Source organism: Mustela putorius, unplaced genomic scaffold, assembly GCF_011764305.1.
Source record: "Mustela putorius furo isolate JIRA1106 unplaced genomic scaffold, ASM1176430v1.1 tig00000145_pilon_pilon_pilon, whole genome shotgun sequence".
Lineage (NCBI taxonomy): Eukaryota > Metazoa > Chordata > Mammalia > Carnivora > Mustelidae > Mustela > Mustela putorius.
The window spans coordinates 28,855,846-28,873,714 of NW_025421294.1; the positions used below are offsets into that span (position 1 = coordinate 28,855,846).

At 45.6% G+C, this 17,869-nt stretch overlaps 1 protein-coding gene across 8 annotated transcripts in view; it reads left to right on the forward strand.

The window, feature by feature from the left end:
- ACSL6 (acyl-CoA synthetase long chain family member 6) overlaps nucleotides 1–17,869 on the forward strand; it is a 62,581-nt gene that overhangs the window by 33,942 nt on the left and 10,770 nt on the right. For 6 of the 8 annotated variants that reach the window (XM_045075534.1, XM_045075536.1, XM_045075538.1 and 3 more), the window contains 10 exons: nucleotides 1,320–1,397; nucleotides 3,014–3,148; nucleotides 3,553–3,687; nucleotides 4,679–4,774; nucleotides 5,773–5,845; nucleotides 7,845–7,933; nucleotides 9,078–9,194; nucleotides 12,127–12,270; nucleotides 13,355–13,456; nucleotides 14,363–14,434. In XM_045075534.1, coding sequence (XP_044931469.1) covers nucleotides 1,320–1,397; nucleotides 3,014–3,148; nucleotides 3,553–3,687; nucleotides 4,679–4,774; nucleotides 5,773–5,845; nucleotides 7,845–7,933; nucleotides 9,078–9,194; nucleotides 12,127–12,270; nucleotides 13,355–13,456; nucleotides 14,363–14,434 — 1,041 coding nt within the window. Of the gene's footprint in view, nucleotides 1–1,319; nucleotides 1,398–1,454; nucleotides 1,533–3,013; nucleotides 3,149–3,552; nucleotides 3,688–4,678; nucleotides 4,775–5,772; nucleotides 5,846–7,844; nucleotides 7,934–9,077; nucleotides 9,195–12,126; nucleotides 12,271–13,354; nucleotides 13,457–14,362; nucleotides 14,435–17,869 lie in introns of all 8 variants that reach the window. The other 2 variants (XM_045075539.1, XM_045075535.1) reach the window with 2 other exon arrangements.

The following is a 17,869-nucleotide window of genomic DNA, read 5'->3' on the forward strand; positions in this document are numbered from 1 at the left end:
CCTGTTTTTCATTTTTAACTGTGAAAATTGAAATATGTGTGGTTTTGCATGTACCTTTATTTAGAAAGTAATCCTTAATAACTTGTCTTTCACATAGGTCAGGGTTTAATTCAGTCATTTTGTGTTTAAGGACTGCTAGAGTCTGAGAAATAACAGCAACTGCTAATTTGTAAGACTGTACTTGGAAAGGTAAATCTAAAGTTAAAAAAAAAAAAAGAAAAAGCTTGACATCTTGGCCTGACCAAGGCATGTTAGCATTTTATAACCAACTAAGAGAAGGATGTTTTTCCACAAGTGGTGAGTATCTGTTTTTCCTGCAAGTTTCCTCAAGGAGAAAGGAATGTTCCTTTTCACGGAAGTCAGGCTTTTTCTCCACTGTGGAGAAAAACCTCTCTTCTGCATTCATGCCACGTGGCGGCATGGAGCATATGCCCCCCAGACACTGATAGATTTTAGTAGAATGGTGAGAGACTGTTGGAGGCTGAACCCATGTCAGGAGCCATAAGCCAGGCTCCCAGGGCTTGTCCAGACTGGTTCAGAAGCCAGCCCCGGGGAACGGGGAACGAAGGGCCTGTGAAAGGGTGGGGGTCAGGGCAGTCCACCGAAGGAGAGCTCCCAAGGACCTGGCCCACCCCCTGAGCACAGGCCTTGTGCAGCCCCTGTCACTGTGGTCAGTCCCATGTGCTTGTCAGGGGCAGGGGGGCAGAGCAGGGCTCCCTCTCAGCCTCCTCTACAGGCCCTGTCCCCAGGCTGTGGCATGCAGTGTCTGGTTCAGCCATCTGTCTGCCTGGGGCTTCTACCCCAGCCACAGCTGGTGCAGAGCTAGGGCGCCCCCAGGTCCCTTTTCTGGAAGGAGGACTTAGAAAGTGCCGACAAGGCAAGCCTCTCGGACTCCGCGCCCAGGTGCCGCAGGGAGATGGTGAAGGGGGCCTGGCCCCAGAGGAGACTTCCCTGCGGAGCTGGACTCTGCTGGTTTATGTGTGCTTCACTGGGCTTTTTGCTTCTGCAGATAACCTAGACCCACTGGCTGCGCCCTAACACTCCGCCTCCTACGCTGCCCTGTCTCTCTCTCCCTCTCTCCTTCCTGCGCCTTCCATCTTCCTCTCTCTCTCACACCGTTTCTCTCTCTCTCTCTCTCTCTCTCTCTCATATCTTGCCTTTCTCTCTCTCCCTCCCCCTACCACTCCATCCCTCCATTCCCCTTCCCCTCTTCCTGTTTGCCCCTCCAGGACCATTTTCTCTGTATTGTTTTATGACTCTCTCGTCGTCTTCCTGTCAGTGTTTCTTTCCTTTCTGTCTCCCATGCCCGTCACCTGCAGAAAGTGATCTTTCCGAGACAGGACGATGTGCTCATCTCCTTCCTGCCTCTGGCTCACATGTTTGAGAGAGTGATCCAGGTAAGACGCCCACCTGACTGACCGGGCCTTGCCTGGGCTCCTTCTGTTTTCTTACAGAGTCAGTGGGCTCCCACTTGTGCGGATGTGCACATTTCCTATTTGCCTTTAGCACACATGTTTGAGCGAATGGTGCAGGTAAGGCCCTGGTTCCAGAGAGGCACAGTCTGTGCCCAGAACCCAGAACCCTAGCAGAGTGTCACTTTGTCACTGGTGCCGTGAAGTAGAACTAAACTGCCCTGTCCTCAGAAGCTACCAAGGGGTCGGAGGACCTTGGCTTCCTGACTTCTCCCTCCTGGGGAGCCTCCAGTGCCTACCCCAGGCCTGCCTTGTCTTACTTGTGGTTATACCTCGGCTGAGAGAGGCCCCAGCTGTTGGCCCATGCTCAGAGAGGATCATAGCTTTGCAGAAGTATTTTGCATTCACACTCTGTACACTGTGGCTCCACGACACTTATGTACCATAACTTCCAGAACTCATGAACTCCTGGAAAGGAAAACAAGACAGTAAGGGTGGGGAATCAAACTGCCATGACCCCTTACTCCAGAGATGGGACCGGCATAATGATTAGTCCTGAGAACAGCCTTGCAGGGGTACAGAGGGAGTTGGAGGAGTCCACACAAGACTGTGGGAACAAAGAATTTTCCAGGCATGCGTCACTCAGGGAACCAGCTTGTGAATAATCTGTGTATTTTTTTTAATTAATTTACTTATTGGAGAGAGAAAGAGCACAAGCAAGGGTGGCAGAGGGAGAGGGAGAACAGACTCACCGCTGATCAGGGAGTCTGATGTGGGGCTCGATCCCAGGACCTGGGATCATGACCCGAGCTGAAGGCAGACGCTTAACCAACAGAGCCACCCAGGCTCTCCTAAGCTGTATCTACTAAGCCTCTCCCATCTTGCTTAGAGGAAAGCTGGTATTTTAGGGCATGCTTTCCAGCTTTTCAGGTCTGGATTAGAGTGCCATAGGTCATCACTATTAATTAGTTTTGTGACTCTAAGCAAATGGCTTTACCTTTCTGAGTTTTGCATTCCTCGCCTATAAAATAGAGATATAAATGCTGCCTCACTTGTAGGGTTGCAACAAGCATTAAATAAGGGAGCATGTATTAAGCCCCATGCATATTCCTAAACCCATTAAGAACCAACCAGTCCCCCTGCCCTGCCTTGGTCCCCCACACCAAACAACACCCACAGCCAACATTACTCATGGGTGCTACACACCTTTCCAGAGTTGCTGAGGTGTCCTTGGGGGAAATCCATAGACCTGGGACAGACCTGTTGATAGGGTGCAGTACAGCTCAGAGACCTGAGTCCTCAGGAAGGCCCTTGCCCAGGGCTTGGGAGTTGAGCATGAGGGAGTAGGCACCAGTGAGACTGGCTGCTCTGCCATCTCCCAAAGGCCCAGGATCCCCCTCCATCTCTTGCTGCTTCACCCCATGCCTAAGTGGGACTTAATGGGAAGGGGGGCACCTCATATGATATTCTTGAGTGTCTCATGGCAGCAGCCAGAACTGGGTTAGGGGGTCATGGATGCTCTCCATGTGGGGCAGAGCTTTGGACTGCAGTCAGGAATGACCACCCTGAGGAACTCCTCCCTTCCTGTCCTCTCCCTCCAGTCTGTTGTCTACTGCCATGGGGGACGCGTCGGCTTCTTTCAGGGAGACATCCGTCTCCTCTCAGATGACATGAAGGCTCTGCACCCCACCATTTTCCCTGTGGTTCCTAGATTGCTGAACCGGATGTATGACAAGGTAAGTCCCCTAGGGAGTCTCTGACCAGACTGAGGTGCTGTGTATCTGCTTGTCTGGACAGGGTCTGGAGCCCCCGGCGAGCTTGCCATGCTGCCTCCCTCAGGTCCTCCCTTATGCCGCCTCCCCTTTTAAATTCCTTTGCTCTCACCTTCCTTCTCCTCTTTTCTTCCAATTCTCTAACACCTTGTTTAAGGAGATTTTTTTCTTCAGGAATTTCTGTCCCCACAGTGTGACCAGGTGCTGGTTAGCCTTTAGCTGGGTGTCACATATCCACTGACCTCCTGCAGAGGCAACATGGAGCATGGCTTCTCTGTTGGTCAGGCTGGGGCAGGGGTCTGCAGTGGTGTCTGTCTAGAGGTAGTGCACACAGGCCTGACAGCTGTCTTCCAACTTCTGTTCCTCAGATCTTCAGCCAGGCAGACACACCATTAAAGCGCTGGCTCTTGGAGTTTGCAGCAAAACGTAAACAAGCTGAGGTCCGGAGCGGAATCATCAGGAATGATAGTATCTGGGACGAACTCTTCTTTAATAAGATTCAGGTAAGAAAATGAACAAGTGGCCTTAGAGTAGAATTTGACAAGCTCATTCCAGTGGCCTGTAATCTTTTATAAATAACTCATTTGCTCATGAAATCAAAACTTAAGCTACCACAGAAATATTAAAGGACTCATTTTTATTATTTGGGTGTGTGTGATATTTGCCAAAAGGCAACCAGCAAGAAGGACTCCTGGACATCAGGTCCCTTGGCCTCCACAAGCATTGGGGTGCCTTTGCCCTCAGGCGCTCCTGTGGCCTTAAGTTTCTCTTGCTCCTCCCTTTAGCCTTGGCCATGCTGGCTTTCCAGCAGCACTAGGTTCTAGCCATGAGGCCAAGAATCTTCCTTTCCCCTCCTATTTCCTAATCCTTCAACCTCTCCTAGACTGAGTGGATCATAAATTACTCACTTCTGTATTCCCACATAAATTTTCAAGCTCTGCATTACCCAAGGAATTTGTAGCTAATTAGTAGCAGTACTTTTTTTTTACTACTCTATTTTTAGCTAAGACAATTAATATTTAAACTCTCTTGGCTCAACTTACAGAAACAAAGTGCTTAAAGAATCCAGTTGTCCTCAGCTGTGCATAGTAAAATAGAGCAGCACACGGAATCAATTTATAAATGAGAGAAGACTATGCCATTACCATGGGAGTGGGAAGAAATTGTCCTAAGTAATTGTTTTGGCTGCATGCAACTGATGGGAGAGTGAGGGAAGAGTGGTGTATTTTAAGGGAAAGCCAAAAGTATGGAATAGCACACTTACCTCCAAAGACGCAGAGAAGTTGACCATATTGTGGGTCAAATTGAAAAACTGATTGGGTTGACTCATTTGAAAGGAGAAGGGACTTCTTCAGCCTTAGGCTATCTCTTTTATCCCTCCCCTATGGCCAGGTAGGGTCCAACTCTTGAGTGGTGACCCTGGATGAGACCCCCGCGGGCTAGATGCCATCTCTGGCAGCACAAACTTTGGCAGGTTCTTGTCTCTTCCCATAGGCCAGTCTTGGTGGTTGTGTGCGGATGATCGTCACTGGAGCAGCCCCCGCGTCCCCAACGGTGCTGGGATTCCTCCGGGCAGCTCTAGGGTGCCAGGTACAGCCTTTCTTTCCACCGCTTTCCCTAGAGTCAATGGGACCTGTGTCAGGGCAGAGGAGGAAACCCACTGCACTCTCTACTGGAGAGAAAAAGATCCTCGGGGCAGGATTTTAGTGGGACAAAGGCTCCCTCCTCTGAGGATGAAATAGGTTGAGAGTCAGTGAAAGCCAAGATTATCTTGTCACATTCTGCGACATCTAGGCGTACCCACTCTGGGAAGAGGGGTCCATTAAACTGTATGGGTCATCGTTGTGCTAGAGAACCCATCCCATACCTGTGCCAGCATCTCTGCATTCTCCATTCTGCAAAATATCTCCCCACCCACAAAAGGAGCACTAGAGAGGGGGATGCAAGCCCACTGCTGTTTTGTTATTTGATTCAACAGGTTTTGTCATCTCTTAAAATACTCATTCCTTCATTTATCTATTCGGTTAATATTTATTAAGTTCCTGCATCTGCAGGGCTGTGACTCATGTATTTTGTGTAAAGTAGGCACAACTGTTTCATAAATGTCCATGCTTAAGTTTTTATACTTTAGAAGCCAGTGCTCCCTTCACTATCCTGTTCTGTACCAGCATGGCCTGGGCACTCCTAGGGCAGACTATCTCACATGTTCTATTCCTGCAAACATGTGGGGCTCTGAGGGGGGAAAATATCTTACAGAGTAAAAGTAAAATGCATAGTAGGTTTTAAAGTATTTGTCTCTCATACCTATCATCCAAATGAAAAATAAAGTCAGTAGTTGAAAATAGGTCAGAAATCTTCACCCCAAATCACATAACTTTATCTCCTAAGTGTCTGCAGTATAAAAATAGCACCTCTTCTAAGCCAAGGAGCTACGCCTGTTGTTTTCACCTGGAGTAGCCTACCTCCCCTCCTACTGCCCCCAGCATGGAACAGCCAGATGTTCAGTGGGAGGTTAGCTGGCTGAAAAGGGCAATCAGTCAGCTGTAGTAACATGTAACTTACAACGTGGTTTTGTTTTTCATTTGAAGGTTTATGAAGGTTACGGCCAAACTGAGTGTACAGCTGGGTGTACCTTCACTACACCCGGGGACTGGACCTCAGGTAGGATGGAGTGGAGATGTGGGAATGATTCATGGGGTACCACTGATCTAAAACGTCTTTATGGAAAACAAATTTATGGGTCATTTAGGAAAAAGGGGACAGAAAAAGAAGAAAAACACTGATGGTGGTTATGTCTGGGTTGTAGCACAATGGATAGTGTTCTCTTTGCTACATATTTTTGTGATTTTCAAATATGTTTTGTCTTTTCCCATTTCTTTCATGGGTACCTAGAAGTCATATATATATAAAGAAGCGGTAGATCACAGACTGTAGTTCTAGGTGGAACTATCAGTAAACATCAGTAAACAACATCAGTAAATGTCAGTATGTTGGATTTTGTGGGTTAGAACCTAATATTTTAGAATGAAGGAAGCAGGGTGTGAATTAGGTATGATTTAGGAAAGAAGGGAAAGTTCATAGTGACCAGAGCACTATTTCTTAAACCATTTCTGAGACCCTTTGGGACCTGGGGTCTCCTGTGATGTTAATGTCTAGAAGGCAACAGCATCCTCCAGAAGAAGCAGCTCCTTTCCATGCCTTCATTCTGAAGAGACTCCTCTTTCAGAGCAAGGAGGGTGCAGTAGGTAGCCCATGTATTTATTGCCTACCACAGAATTTAAACCAGACACCAGAAGAATCTGAAAAACACTGAGCAAAAGAATCCTTCAGGATACCAACTTCCTATGTCAGCCAGGGGCCATTCTTTCAGTGCAGGTTTACTCAGCTACACACTAGAAAATTCAGGGTGATACACATGAAAAAGAGAGACGCACAGTAGTGCCATGCTCTTTTCAGAACACCTTGAGGCAGTCAGCTGAAACATGATAGGTGTGTTCCATATTGAAGTCATATTTGACCACATCAAGGACAGAAGCATTTTTGTCTGAGTTTTATCTCTTAAAAGTCTAGGTGAATAAAGTCTATCTTGTGTATAGATTCTTTGCTGTCTCTACCCCTGGAAAACTTACTGTAAGGACTGTTCTTCCAAAACCCTGGATCAGTAACTTTTCTCTTATTCTGTCATCATATTTACTGATCACTCACATGGATCCCCTTCTTTCTGGACACTCTCTTTCCTCCTAATGGCATCCTCTATATTTTCCTATGTAAGATTTTTGAGATTTTGCCTTTTTAAGTCGTCCTTACCACAAAAACTTGCCAAGGCTATTCAGTATAAGAGGATAGATATCTTTAGACAATATTGTAAAAGTTGGCAGCCTCTTTAAAAGAGAAACCAGACTGTTGCAACCTGTTTTCGTCTACATGGCGCACTTTTCTTTCAGGACCTTGGCCAGCACCCACTCAAACCCCCCTCCACCTTGCCAGGGTATTGTGCTAACAACCATAATTACTAGAAAAATGACTTCCATGTAATTGTGCAGTTGGAGTATATATGAGCAAGAACATTTGAAGTCTTATTTTTCAGGGAAGAATGATCTCATCCTTGTCTTCTATTCCTTTGTTACTCTAAGTGTATTATGTGGACCAGAAGCACCAGCGTCCCTTGGGTGTCCGTGAGACTTGGAGGCTTTCAGGGCTCATCAAAATCTAAATTTTAAAAACATTTCTGGATGGTTTGCGCATGAATCATAGTCTGCTGACTGGTGGAAAAGTAATGATGACAGTTCCAAAACCAGGGGTCTGACAATGGGGGGAAATGTTTAATATGGGCCCTATTGGAAAAATACTGATGGTATGGTTGATGTGGGTAGAAGGTCCCCTATAGACCCTGTGCAGGTTGGTACTGGGCCAGGTGTGCCTGTTTAGCTTTTTAAAGAATCAGATGTAAAACAAAGGCCCAGCAGAGGTTGGCCTGTTTTTTCCCCAGAATTTTTTTTGATCATCAGTGCTTACCTGTGACAAATGCCCGTTTTAAGGTGTATTGCTCTCCTGTAATTCCCCACTTCAACACTGGAGGGATTTTTATGTGGCCCAGAGCATCTTCAGTGCTGAAATTGATCTAGACACTGACAAATGCCATATTGCTTTGGTGTTCTAGGGCATGTAGGGGCACCTCTCCCCTGCAATCATATCAAGCTCATCGATGTCGAGGAACTGAACTATTGGACCTCCAAAGGAGAGGGAGAGGTAAAGTTAGGACCTTAGCCATTTATGTCTCTGCATGCCACATACTGTAAGTAAAAGAAAAACAATGGAATTGTTTTATTTTCACCCTCCCTATAAAGTCACTTTAAATTACTGATTAATTTCACTCTACTGAATTCAGCATTTCCTCTCTTGCTTATGAAGCAACCGGCCCCCAAGGTTGGGACCAGGCTGGTCTAAATCAAGACTTGAAATTCGCAAACTTGGGGTACCTGAGTGGCTCAGTGGGTTAAGCTGCTGCCTTTGGCTCAGGTCATGATCTCAGGGTCCTGGGATCGAGTCCCGCATCGGGCTCTCTGCTCAGTGGGGAGCCTGCTTCCTCCTCTCTCTTTCTCTGCCTGCCTCTGCCTACTTGTGATCTCTCTCTGTCAAATAAATAAATAAAATCTTTAAAAAAAAATCCTTCGAAATTCGCAAACTTTTGCGGCACCTGGGTAGCTCAGTCAGTTAAGCATCCAACTCCTGATTGTGGCTCAGGTCTTATTCTCAATCTGGGATTGAGCACTCAGCAGGGTGTCTGCTTGAGATTCTCTCTCTACCTCTTAATCTCCACGCCCCCCCCACTCATGCTCTCTCTCTAAAATAAATAAATCTTAAAACAAAAAATGAAATTCCTAAACTTAAAAAAAAAAATCCATTTTTTTCTTCTAACTGACATGGCCTGCTTCTATGTATGTGTCCCAGCAGAAGCCATACCCTTGCAACTAGACCAGAAGAAGGGGATAGAGCTGGCCTATACTTTTTCACTCCATGGGAGCAGATGACCCCATCATGTCACAGAGAGCTCAAATCTCCAGTGGAATCAGGCATCCCTCAGTATCTGAGGAGACCCTTTCAGTGTCACAAAGCAGCACTTACTGAAGGGAGGGAGGGCAGGAGGCCTGAGAGTAGGGTAGGGGACCAGGACAGGGAAGAAACATGGCCAGGACAGAACATACTGTTGGAGAGAAGCAGAAGACTGTTCAGTCTGCTGGTGGCCATTCCTATACTCTGTCTCCATCCCTGCTGTTTCCACAGCAAATTTCTGGAAGGATAAGATACATTCTCCTACACAAGCCTCCTGACAGCCCCACATCGGGGTTCCTCATGCTGTGGGCTGACAGAAACCTGGTGTTTGTCCCTACAGATATGCGTGAGAGGACCAAATGTGTTCAAAGGTTACTTGAAAGATCCAGACAGGACAAAGGAAGCCCTGGACAGCGATGGCTGGCTGCACACTGGGGACATTGGGAAGTGGCTGCCGGTGCGTAAGTTTCCAGTCACCACATGCTCACGGTTGGAGGGTGTATATTCCAACTCACTTCTGAAGCAAAATTCTTCTCCATATCTTCCCTGATAATTAGCCATTTAGAAACAACTGCAGGGTGGGGGGAGTGCGGGGATAAGGAGGTTCTTCCTTATCTTGCCCCCAGAGCTTTCTTGTCTGTCCATCCTTCTGATAAAGGTGATAGAGATCTTTATAGGAGGGCACAGCTGGAGTTTGAGACCACTCCCTACCTTATCTCTTTCCTGTCAGTGCTGTGGAATCTGACCTGTGGGGTACAAGGGGCCGGAAGCTCATAGCTCTGGGGGGTCTGAGAAAGGCAGGGCCTAGGGACCCACAGACATTGGCACCTGGCTAGAGGTGGCACTGAGCAGTGGGAAAAGTTGGAGCCAGGTAGAAGGGTGTCCGAGTTCCTTTGGCTCTGCCAGCAGTTGCTCTGAGATTGAAGCCCAAAGCCTCATCCCTCTCTGGGGCTCCTTGTTGACTTTCTTGTGGAGTAAGAGAAGAAAGCTATGTGATATTCTTTGGCTGCGGCCCCTGACTTTTAACCAGACCTGGTTATTGTGCCTCACTCAGTCATTTGTAAAATGGGGGCTAATATCACTGATTACCTCTATGGTGGTTTTGAGGAATAAAAGAAGTTACACCTGTAAATCGGTTGACACAATGCCTGGCACACAGGATATGCTTAGATTAAAAATTATGACCAGAAAACGGCTTTGTTGCTGGAACTGAGATCCCCTGGCCTGATACAGCCCACCTCAGGAATGTCTCCTGTGTCTTTGTGAAGTTGCTAACGTTTAGGGTAGACGCTGTAAAATGTAGTGTTTCTCAGGCATGTGAATGGTGCTGAACCGTCTGGTGGCTCTGTAGGCTGGTGAGCTGATTCACCCTGGCCTTGAATCTGTGTCCTTTCCTGAGAAGCCCTTTTCCATAGCAGACACAGATGCACCCCACAGTGTGTGCCCAGGGCCAGGGACTCTGCTCAGGAGAGAGATGCCAGTATGGTGTGTAATGTGATGGGCATAAGTGAAGGGTCACGGGAGAGGCAGGGGAGGACGGGCGCCTATGGGAGTCTCAGGATGTGAGTCCTGTTCCAAGGAGAGAGGAGAGGGTGGAGAGGATGGTCAGGGTAGGAGTGATAGCACATGCTAAGTAGAGAGACACGAGAGATGTGAGGAAGGCGGTTCTCCCTGAGGCCCCCTAGGTGTGGAGGGGAGAGGCTGGGGAAGCAACAGGACCTGCTGGCTGGCAGAGCGTGCATCGTTCCCTCTGCTGAGGAAGCCTAGGCTCAGAGCCCCTCACTTGCACAGGCACTGTCCAAGCCCCAGCACTTCATTTTATATCATTTTTCTTAAAGAGGGAGGGCCTCAAAATTGGTAAAAGCTTGAAGTTCCACAGAACCCTGATTCTAGTACTAATTCCCAGTAAGTTGGATGCAACCACCCACCTTGCAGGATGTTAGGAGAAGCAAGTAAAGTAATTCATGTGGAGACCTAGAGCCGCGTATACACTAGGAGCCCAGGACAGTGGACAGGCAGTCTGTAGGTGTCCATTTCTTTAAATTATTAATCTTTTGAAAGAGTATTACGTAGATTAAGGACAAAGTACAAACTTCTGATCCAGAAAGACCTAATTCAAATCCTGGTTCCCCTGCGTCCTAGCTGTGTGGCTTTTGAGAAATCAGCCAAATTCTCTAATCTTCATTTTCCTCACCTGTGGAATGAGGTGACGATGCCCCACTTAGGGGGTACCATGAGGGTCAAAGAAGCCAGTGTACAGAAAGCACCTAAGGTGCAGCCTGGCTTTTGAATGAAACAGGGCCTGCTCATTTTTCCTTTCTGGAGACTTTGCTCTGCTTTAGCCAATTAAACAGATGGAGGAGGGACAGAGGATATGCAGAAATCCAGTCAGGAAGGGGTTTTGATGGGTGAAGGAGGTGGGTGTGGGAGGGATTTGTGCTTGAGGACAACGAGCCTGATGGCCAGCAGTTCTAGGAGAGGCAAACAGAGAGGCCATCTCCAAGTATGGGGCTTGGAGGGAGGGACAGGCATGAGGAGGACAATGATGGGCTTCCTACTGTGTCCTGCAGGGCGAACAATCTGGTTTCTGAAGCCTCCTGAGTGTTAGGTCCTGGGTTTGGAATTCGGTGAAGAGGTTTGGCTGGACACTTAGGCGGTTGTGGGAGTGGCCAATGAAGAAACAAATGGCAGTTATTTCAAGGAGTGTTGTCAGTGAAGGTGAAGAAAGTACAACATTCAAGGGTTGAGCCAAAGGAAGGAGATACACCAGTTCCCCTGAGAAACTCAGAAAGGTCAGAGGGAGTTAGGGAAGTCTGTGGCCAGGAGCACAAGTACTCACTGCTCAAGGGGTGGCCTGCCTGCTGCCGAGGTCCTGGAGAGGTGACAACTCTGCATACCATCTGGTCTGTCAGGAAGAGTCCCCGGGGGACCTCTGCCAAGGTTTGCTGTTTGCTGAGGGACGGAGAGGCCACTTTTTGGGAGCAGAGGCAGTAGCTGGGCAGAAAGGCCTAAGCATCATTCAAGGGAGTGAATTTGAAGATGGTGGTGAGAAAAGAGGCAGCTTGGGTGAGAGGGGAAGGTAGGCAGGCCTTCTGAGGAGGAGGACACCCGTTTGCTGGGCATGAGGGTGGGGAGTGGGAGGCGGGGTAAGTGCTGAGGGGAAAGGACAGTGGGCACTCAGTGTCTTAGCAGATTTCGTTTGTGGTTTGTGTTGGCCCTCTCTAGCCACAAGGGGGCTGTGTAATGGCAGAGGCCTCAGGCGGAGGCCCAGATCCAGTGGGGTTTGCAGGGGGGGACAAGGCAGGGGTGAGGGGCTATGGCACTGATGAGTGAGGGGTTTAGATTCAAGAATGCTATCTTTTCCTGAAGCAGTTTGTCCAATTCCACAGGCAGGGACTCTTAAAGTTATTGATCGGAAGAAGCACATATTTAAACTTGCTCAGGGAGAGTATGTGGCGCCTGAGAAGATTGAGAACATCTATATCCGGAGTGAGCCTGTGGCACAAATCTATGTCCACGGGGACAGCTTAAAGGTGAGTCTCCTGTGCTTCAGCCCTCTCACGCATACTGGGCCTGCTAAAAAATCTGGAGTTATTTGGGAATAACTTCCTGAGTATTTGGTATTTGGCTGTTGTAATAAACATTGTTTTCCAATCAGACACTGGTATTCTGCATATTAGATTGTGAGAGAAAATTCCTTTTGAAGGAGAAATCTCACTTGTAGAGTTTGATAAACTGTGATTAGGTGAAAAAGTTGCTTGAAGTAGTGGTAATGAACATTCCCACTGCTTTTAACTTGGGCTCCACCTACTTCCAAGAGGGATATTGAGATAAGATGCTAAAGCCAGATTCAGGGTTTCTTCTGCTCTTTAATCTTAAAAATGCAGATGAGGTCTACAGATAAATGGATACAGTATTGCAAATAATAGTACTGTTTCTAATATAGCTCTCCCTCTCTGTATATATGGCTAATATGTTAAGATAGTTAGGATTAAATTATTAGAGAGGATTTATATTTATTCTGCTTTCAACATCATTTAGACTCAGAAAGGTTACTGTGAATGTATTTTGTGCTGTCATTGGATTCATTAGGCAAATTCTGCTTTTAACATCATTTAGACTCAGAAAGGTTACTGTGAATGTATTTTGTGCTGTCATTGGATTCATTAGGCAAATATTATTAAATTATTTTAAAGAAAATCCTTTCAAAGCTTAAAATGGAGTTCTTCATGAATGGGGGCCATATTAATAAAACAATTTCCAAATGATTTGGGAAACCTTGAGAAATATATGTGTTTGGGTTCATAGAATTGTTTGACTGACATCTTAAAGGTGTACTCATGGGATTGGCATGAGAATTAAACTTTACTGATTCTTAATATCCTTAAGTTTACCCTTTATTAATTCTTGTTAACAAAGTTAAGGAAATATGTCAGAAAATAAACAGTCAAGAATGTGTGCCATATTGGTGGAAATGTTTCATAACATAAGCATATACTTATTTTTAGAAGAAGGTGGAATCTGAGAATAACAGGAGATTATTTTTAATGCTGGACCACAAATAACCACTTGGAAAGCTTTTGTCTTGACTATGTTTTCCTTTGGTTGGGATTGCAGGCCTTTTTGGTGGGTATTGTCGTGCCTGACCCTGAAGTCATGCCCTGTTGGGCCCAGAAGAGAGGAATTGAAGGGTCATACGCAGAGCTCTGTGCAAATAAGGTCTGTACCTTGGTTGCTGGACCTTCCGATGCTACTGGGTAACAGGAAGGCAGAAACGCAGTAGACCAGTGGAATTTGAACCTATAGGGACATTTCTAACTTTATTTTATAAGTGGTAGAAATCTTAAACCAGAGGTTTGTCTTTTTGTTACTGTGGTTGGAGGAATGCAGATTTCTTCTTAGAAAGTTTGATAGACTATTGAACTATTGGAGAAAGATGTCACAGAAAGCTTGTCCAGCCCTGCTGTCCGGCAGCTCGAAGTTGGGTCTAGAGAGGGAGGGAGGTAGCTGACCCAAGGCTGCACAGCTGACACTGCTGGTTAGAGCAGTGTCAGGTGTGAGTATCGGCCTTCTGACTCACTGGCCTTGCTCTTTCCAAATGTGAAGTGGCTTGTGTATGTACTGGACTCAGACAGTCATGGAGCTGACTAAAAAAATAAATAAATAAACTCCTTTCTTCCTGCTTAGAGCTTTAGCCATTGCCATCTGCCCAAAACTTCTCAGGCACGGGTAGAGTCCTCTGGAAGAGATTGCTGTTCTGGCTCAACATCACCTCGTCCAGGCACATGGTCCATGTTCAGCAGCACCCATGGTCCCGAGCACTCCCACTGGATCCTGGGCCCTTCTGGGAGAGACAGGGTTCCTGGGACTCACCGGGCTGACCAGAGAACCACTTTAAAAAATGGAGTGGTCCCTTAGCCTGTTCCTGGTCACTCATTTGGTCATGCCTGGCACTTGCTTGCCTGATGAGAGGTGGTGACTGGGTGCCGCCTGGGAGTGTCAGCCCCAGAAGAGAGGGGCAGAGGTGGGGGTTGGTCGTACTTTGCTGAAGACTCACTGTTTCCTCTACCTCCATTTTGAAGTGTGTTTTTGCCTTGTCATTTTTTTCTCTATGGTCCAATTCAGGAGCTGAAAAAAGCCATTTTGGAAGATATGGTGAGGTTAGGAAAACAGAGTGGACTCCATTCATTCGAACAGGTAAATATTACCTTCCCCATACTTGTTACAACCCTTCATGCAATGCTGAAAATTAAACTCAGCCATGGTGACCCTGACCTAGATTCTCCACCCCCGTATGCTGCTGCCGTAAGACAGGCTGTGTACTGACAAGACCCCTGAAGTCCTGTTCCAAGCCAACTTTGTAGCAGCCTTCGTTCTGCACTAAAATAGGTCATATGTCAAGTGAGACCGTGCTTGCTGTCCTCATAATCACAGACGTTCCTAACGCTGAAATATTACCTTGCTGTCACACAGCAGAGCATGTGTGCACATGGTTGGTCTGTCTCCAGCCTGACTGCAGTACTCAAGACCAGAGTCCTCTCTTATTTTTATTTTTATGGGGACTGTCTTCTTGGCTGCAGCAGACAAGATGACTTGCTAGGACATCGGAAAGGTCATGTTCCTCGGGCCAGTGATCTCTCCGCCCCGCGTGTCTACCACAAAGAGGAAGAAACACAGAATGTGTTAGGAGATGACACAGCAAGTGGTCCTCTCAGACCCTTTCTCTTTGCAAGTTTGGGGTTCTTACTGTAACTGAGTTCAGAAGTGCCCTTGATCCTACTTATCTACACCATTTATACATCCCTTTTAGTCAAAAATTCAAAAAGAAAAATTATTCAAATAGAGAAATAGACACACTCTGATTTTTAAAAAAATTTCCTGCCTGTCTTTAACATAATCGTTTGTAATAAAATTGTGTTTCTCCAGTAGGGCTCCCAAATATAGTGTTAGTGTTAAGGATCTGCAGGGTTTATGAGAATTTTAAATTTTGTATGTTTATTTTGATGATAACCTAAAAACATTTTTAAACCAGTTTCAAATGTAAAAACTCTTATTGCAGGTACTTGTGATTAGAAACCACGTCCACAGAGTCAGACTTTAATTTCTTAAGTTTCAAACTGATGGAATCTAAACACAGTTTCAGAATTATTTTCCTTGAAATAGATCTTTATATGAATCTAGTTTGAGAAACAGGGCTTTACCCTCATCAGTCCGCATCTAAGGCAAAAAAAAAAAAAAAAAAAAAAAAAAGGCTTGGATGAATTAAATCTTCATTTTAAAAAATTTTATAAAGTCAGAGGGAGGGTGCCTGGGTGGCTCAGTGGGTTGGGCCGCTGCCTTCGGCTCAGGTCATGATCTCAGAGTCCTGGGATCGAGTCCCGCATCGGGCTCCTCGGGCTCTCTGCTCGGCGGAGAGCCTGCTTCCCTCTCTCTCTCTGCCTGCTTCTCTATCTACTTGTGATTTCTCTCTGTCAAATAAATAAATAAAATCTTAAAAAAAAAAAAAGTCAGAGGGATTCAGTCAAGTTATATTTCTCTTTCTAAATGAAAGTTCATTTCTGGCATCATTATTTAAATTTCTAAATTTGCTAGAACTGATTTCATTGCCCTTCCATTAATGGTTTCTATGTGACTGGATCACATGATGACGTAGAGCAGGGAACACAGATGGGTGGTCCAAGACCCCTTTGTTCTGGGCCTGGGTCTTCCTCTGAATGGAGAGCTACAGGGGCTCTGAGGGCATTGCTGAAGCTGATTGGTTCCTGCCACTACCTTGCGATTCCCGAGGCTGGCACGCCCCCTGCTGGGTTTGGGCAGCATAACCTGCCCCAGCACATGGAGAATCTTAGCATTTCCATGCTAAGCAAAAGACCACCCATGACCTCTAAAGATTACCCTGAAAGGGGACCTTTGGTGAAGTTTCCGGTGTTAACCATTGCTCAGATTAGACCCTTACTGCGAGGAGAGGTAGTCTTTTTTTTTTTTTTAAGATTTTATTTATTAATTTGACAGAGAGATCAGAAGTAGGCAGAGAGGCAGGCAGAGAGAGAGACGCAGCAGGCTCCCTGCTGAGCAGAGCCTGATGCAGGGATGCAGGGCTCCATTCCAGGACCCTGAGATCATGACCTGAGCCGAAGGCAGAGGCTTAACCCACCCAGGCAACCTGAGAAGAGAGATATTCTTGTCTTCCCATACCACTTAAGTAGTTTCTGTTCTTAATCTGACTTCACCATGGTAACCTCAAATACAGGGAAGTCATGTGGGGATCCCAAAGATCCCAAAGACCTGAGCTTTATCGCCAAGGGTGTCACCACTTCATTTTCTCTGTTCTCCTTTTCCTTTTTGTTGGTCTGTGCATCCTGTACCAACAAGCAGCGCATGCCCTCAGCCGACCACTGGAGAGTGAAAACCGGGCCTCCTGCCCGAGGATGGTGTGCTCCCAGTTGTGTTCCAGAGATCAATATAAATCATTTAAGTTAACCCACAGTCCACTGTCAGCTTGTCCTTTTCCCTTTTCCTCAAAAATGAGTCATCATTTAAGGTTTAATACTAGTTTTTTTTTTAAACCACACAAACACAAATAGATATACAAGCCTACAAGGCTTAAATCATTCACCAAAAGCTATAAGAGTTCAGGCTCACTGGGCAGGGTTGATCTGAATTAACATTTGAATTAGATAAAAAATTAATGTAATTTAATTTCCGGAAACAGACAATTTCTTAGAATGAGGCCAATCATTATTTCTTTTTTTTTTTTTTTTTTTTTTTTTTTTTTTTTTTAAAGATTTTATTTATTTATCAGAGAGAGAGACGGGGAGAGAGCGAGCACAGGCAGACAGAATGGCAGGCAGAGGCAGAGGGAGAAGCAGGCTCCCCGCTGAGCAAGGAGCCCGATGCGGGACTCGATCCCAGGACGCTGGGATCATGACCTGAGCCGAAGGCAGCTGCTTAACCAACTGAGCCACCCAGGCGTCCCAATCATTATTTCTTTATGGAGATCTTTGGAAGATCTATTTTAAGGAATATATAGGAAGCATTTAAAATCACTCTATCGATAATTAAAATGTTTAGGTACCCAGGAAGTTTTTGAGCATACTTAGCGATGATTTAACCATTTTCTTGACATTTATATGCTTTATTAGTTTGTGGAGACAATAACAAGTGAACTTTGACACTTGATAGATTTTTCATATTCTGATGTGAAACTCTCACCAAAATATGTTATTGTGTTTCCTGTCACTAAGTGGAATGCTTACCTAACCAATTTACCTTTAAATCAGAAATGAAAAAAAAAAAAAAAAAGAATGACATGAATAGAGCATTTGCCTAATTAGAGTGGGTTTTGTTTTTACTTTATCTCTTCAGTCCTAAATTATTCACTCTGTGTTTATTATCTCCAAGCAACATTATGGGTTTGATTCAGTAATACCATTGAAAATTTAAAATACCATGTTTCTTCAGAATTATGAAAAGTTTTGTGCTTTAGTGAGTTAGCATAAATTACACTTTTGAGGTATTTTAACTCAATACAATATATAAAAGTTACAGTATTTCTAAACTAAAAAAAAAAAAAAAAAAAACCCTTTGGAATCACTTTTCAGTGGCAAGAGTGTAGTTTCAGAAAGGAAGCTA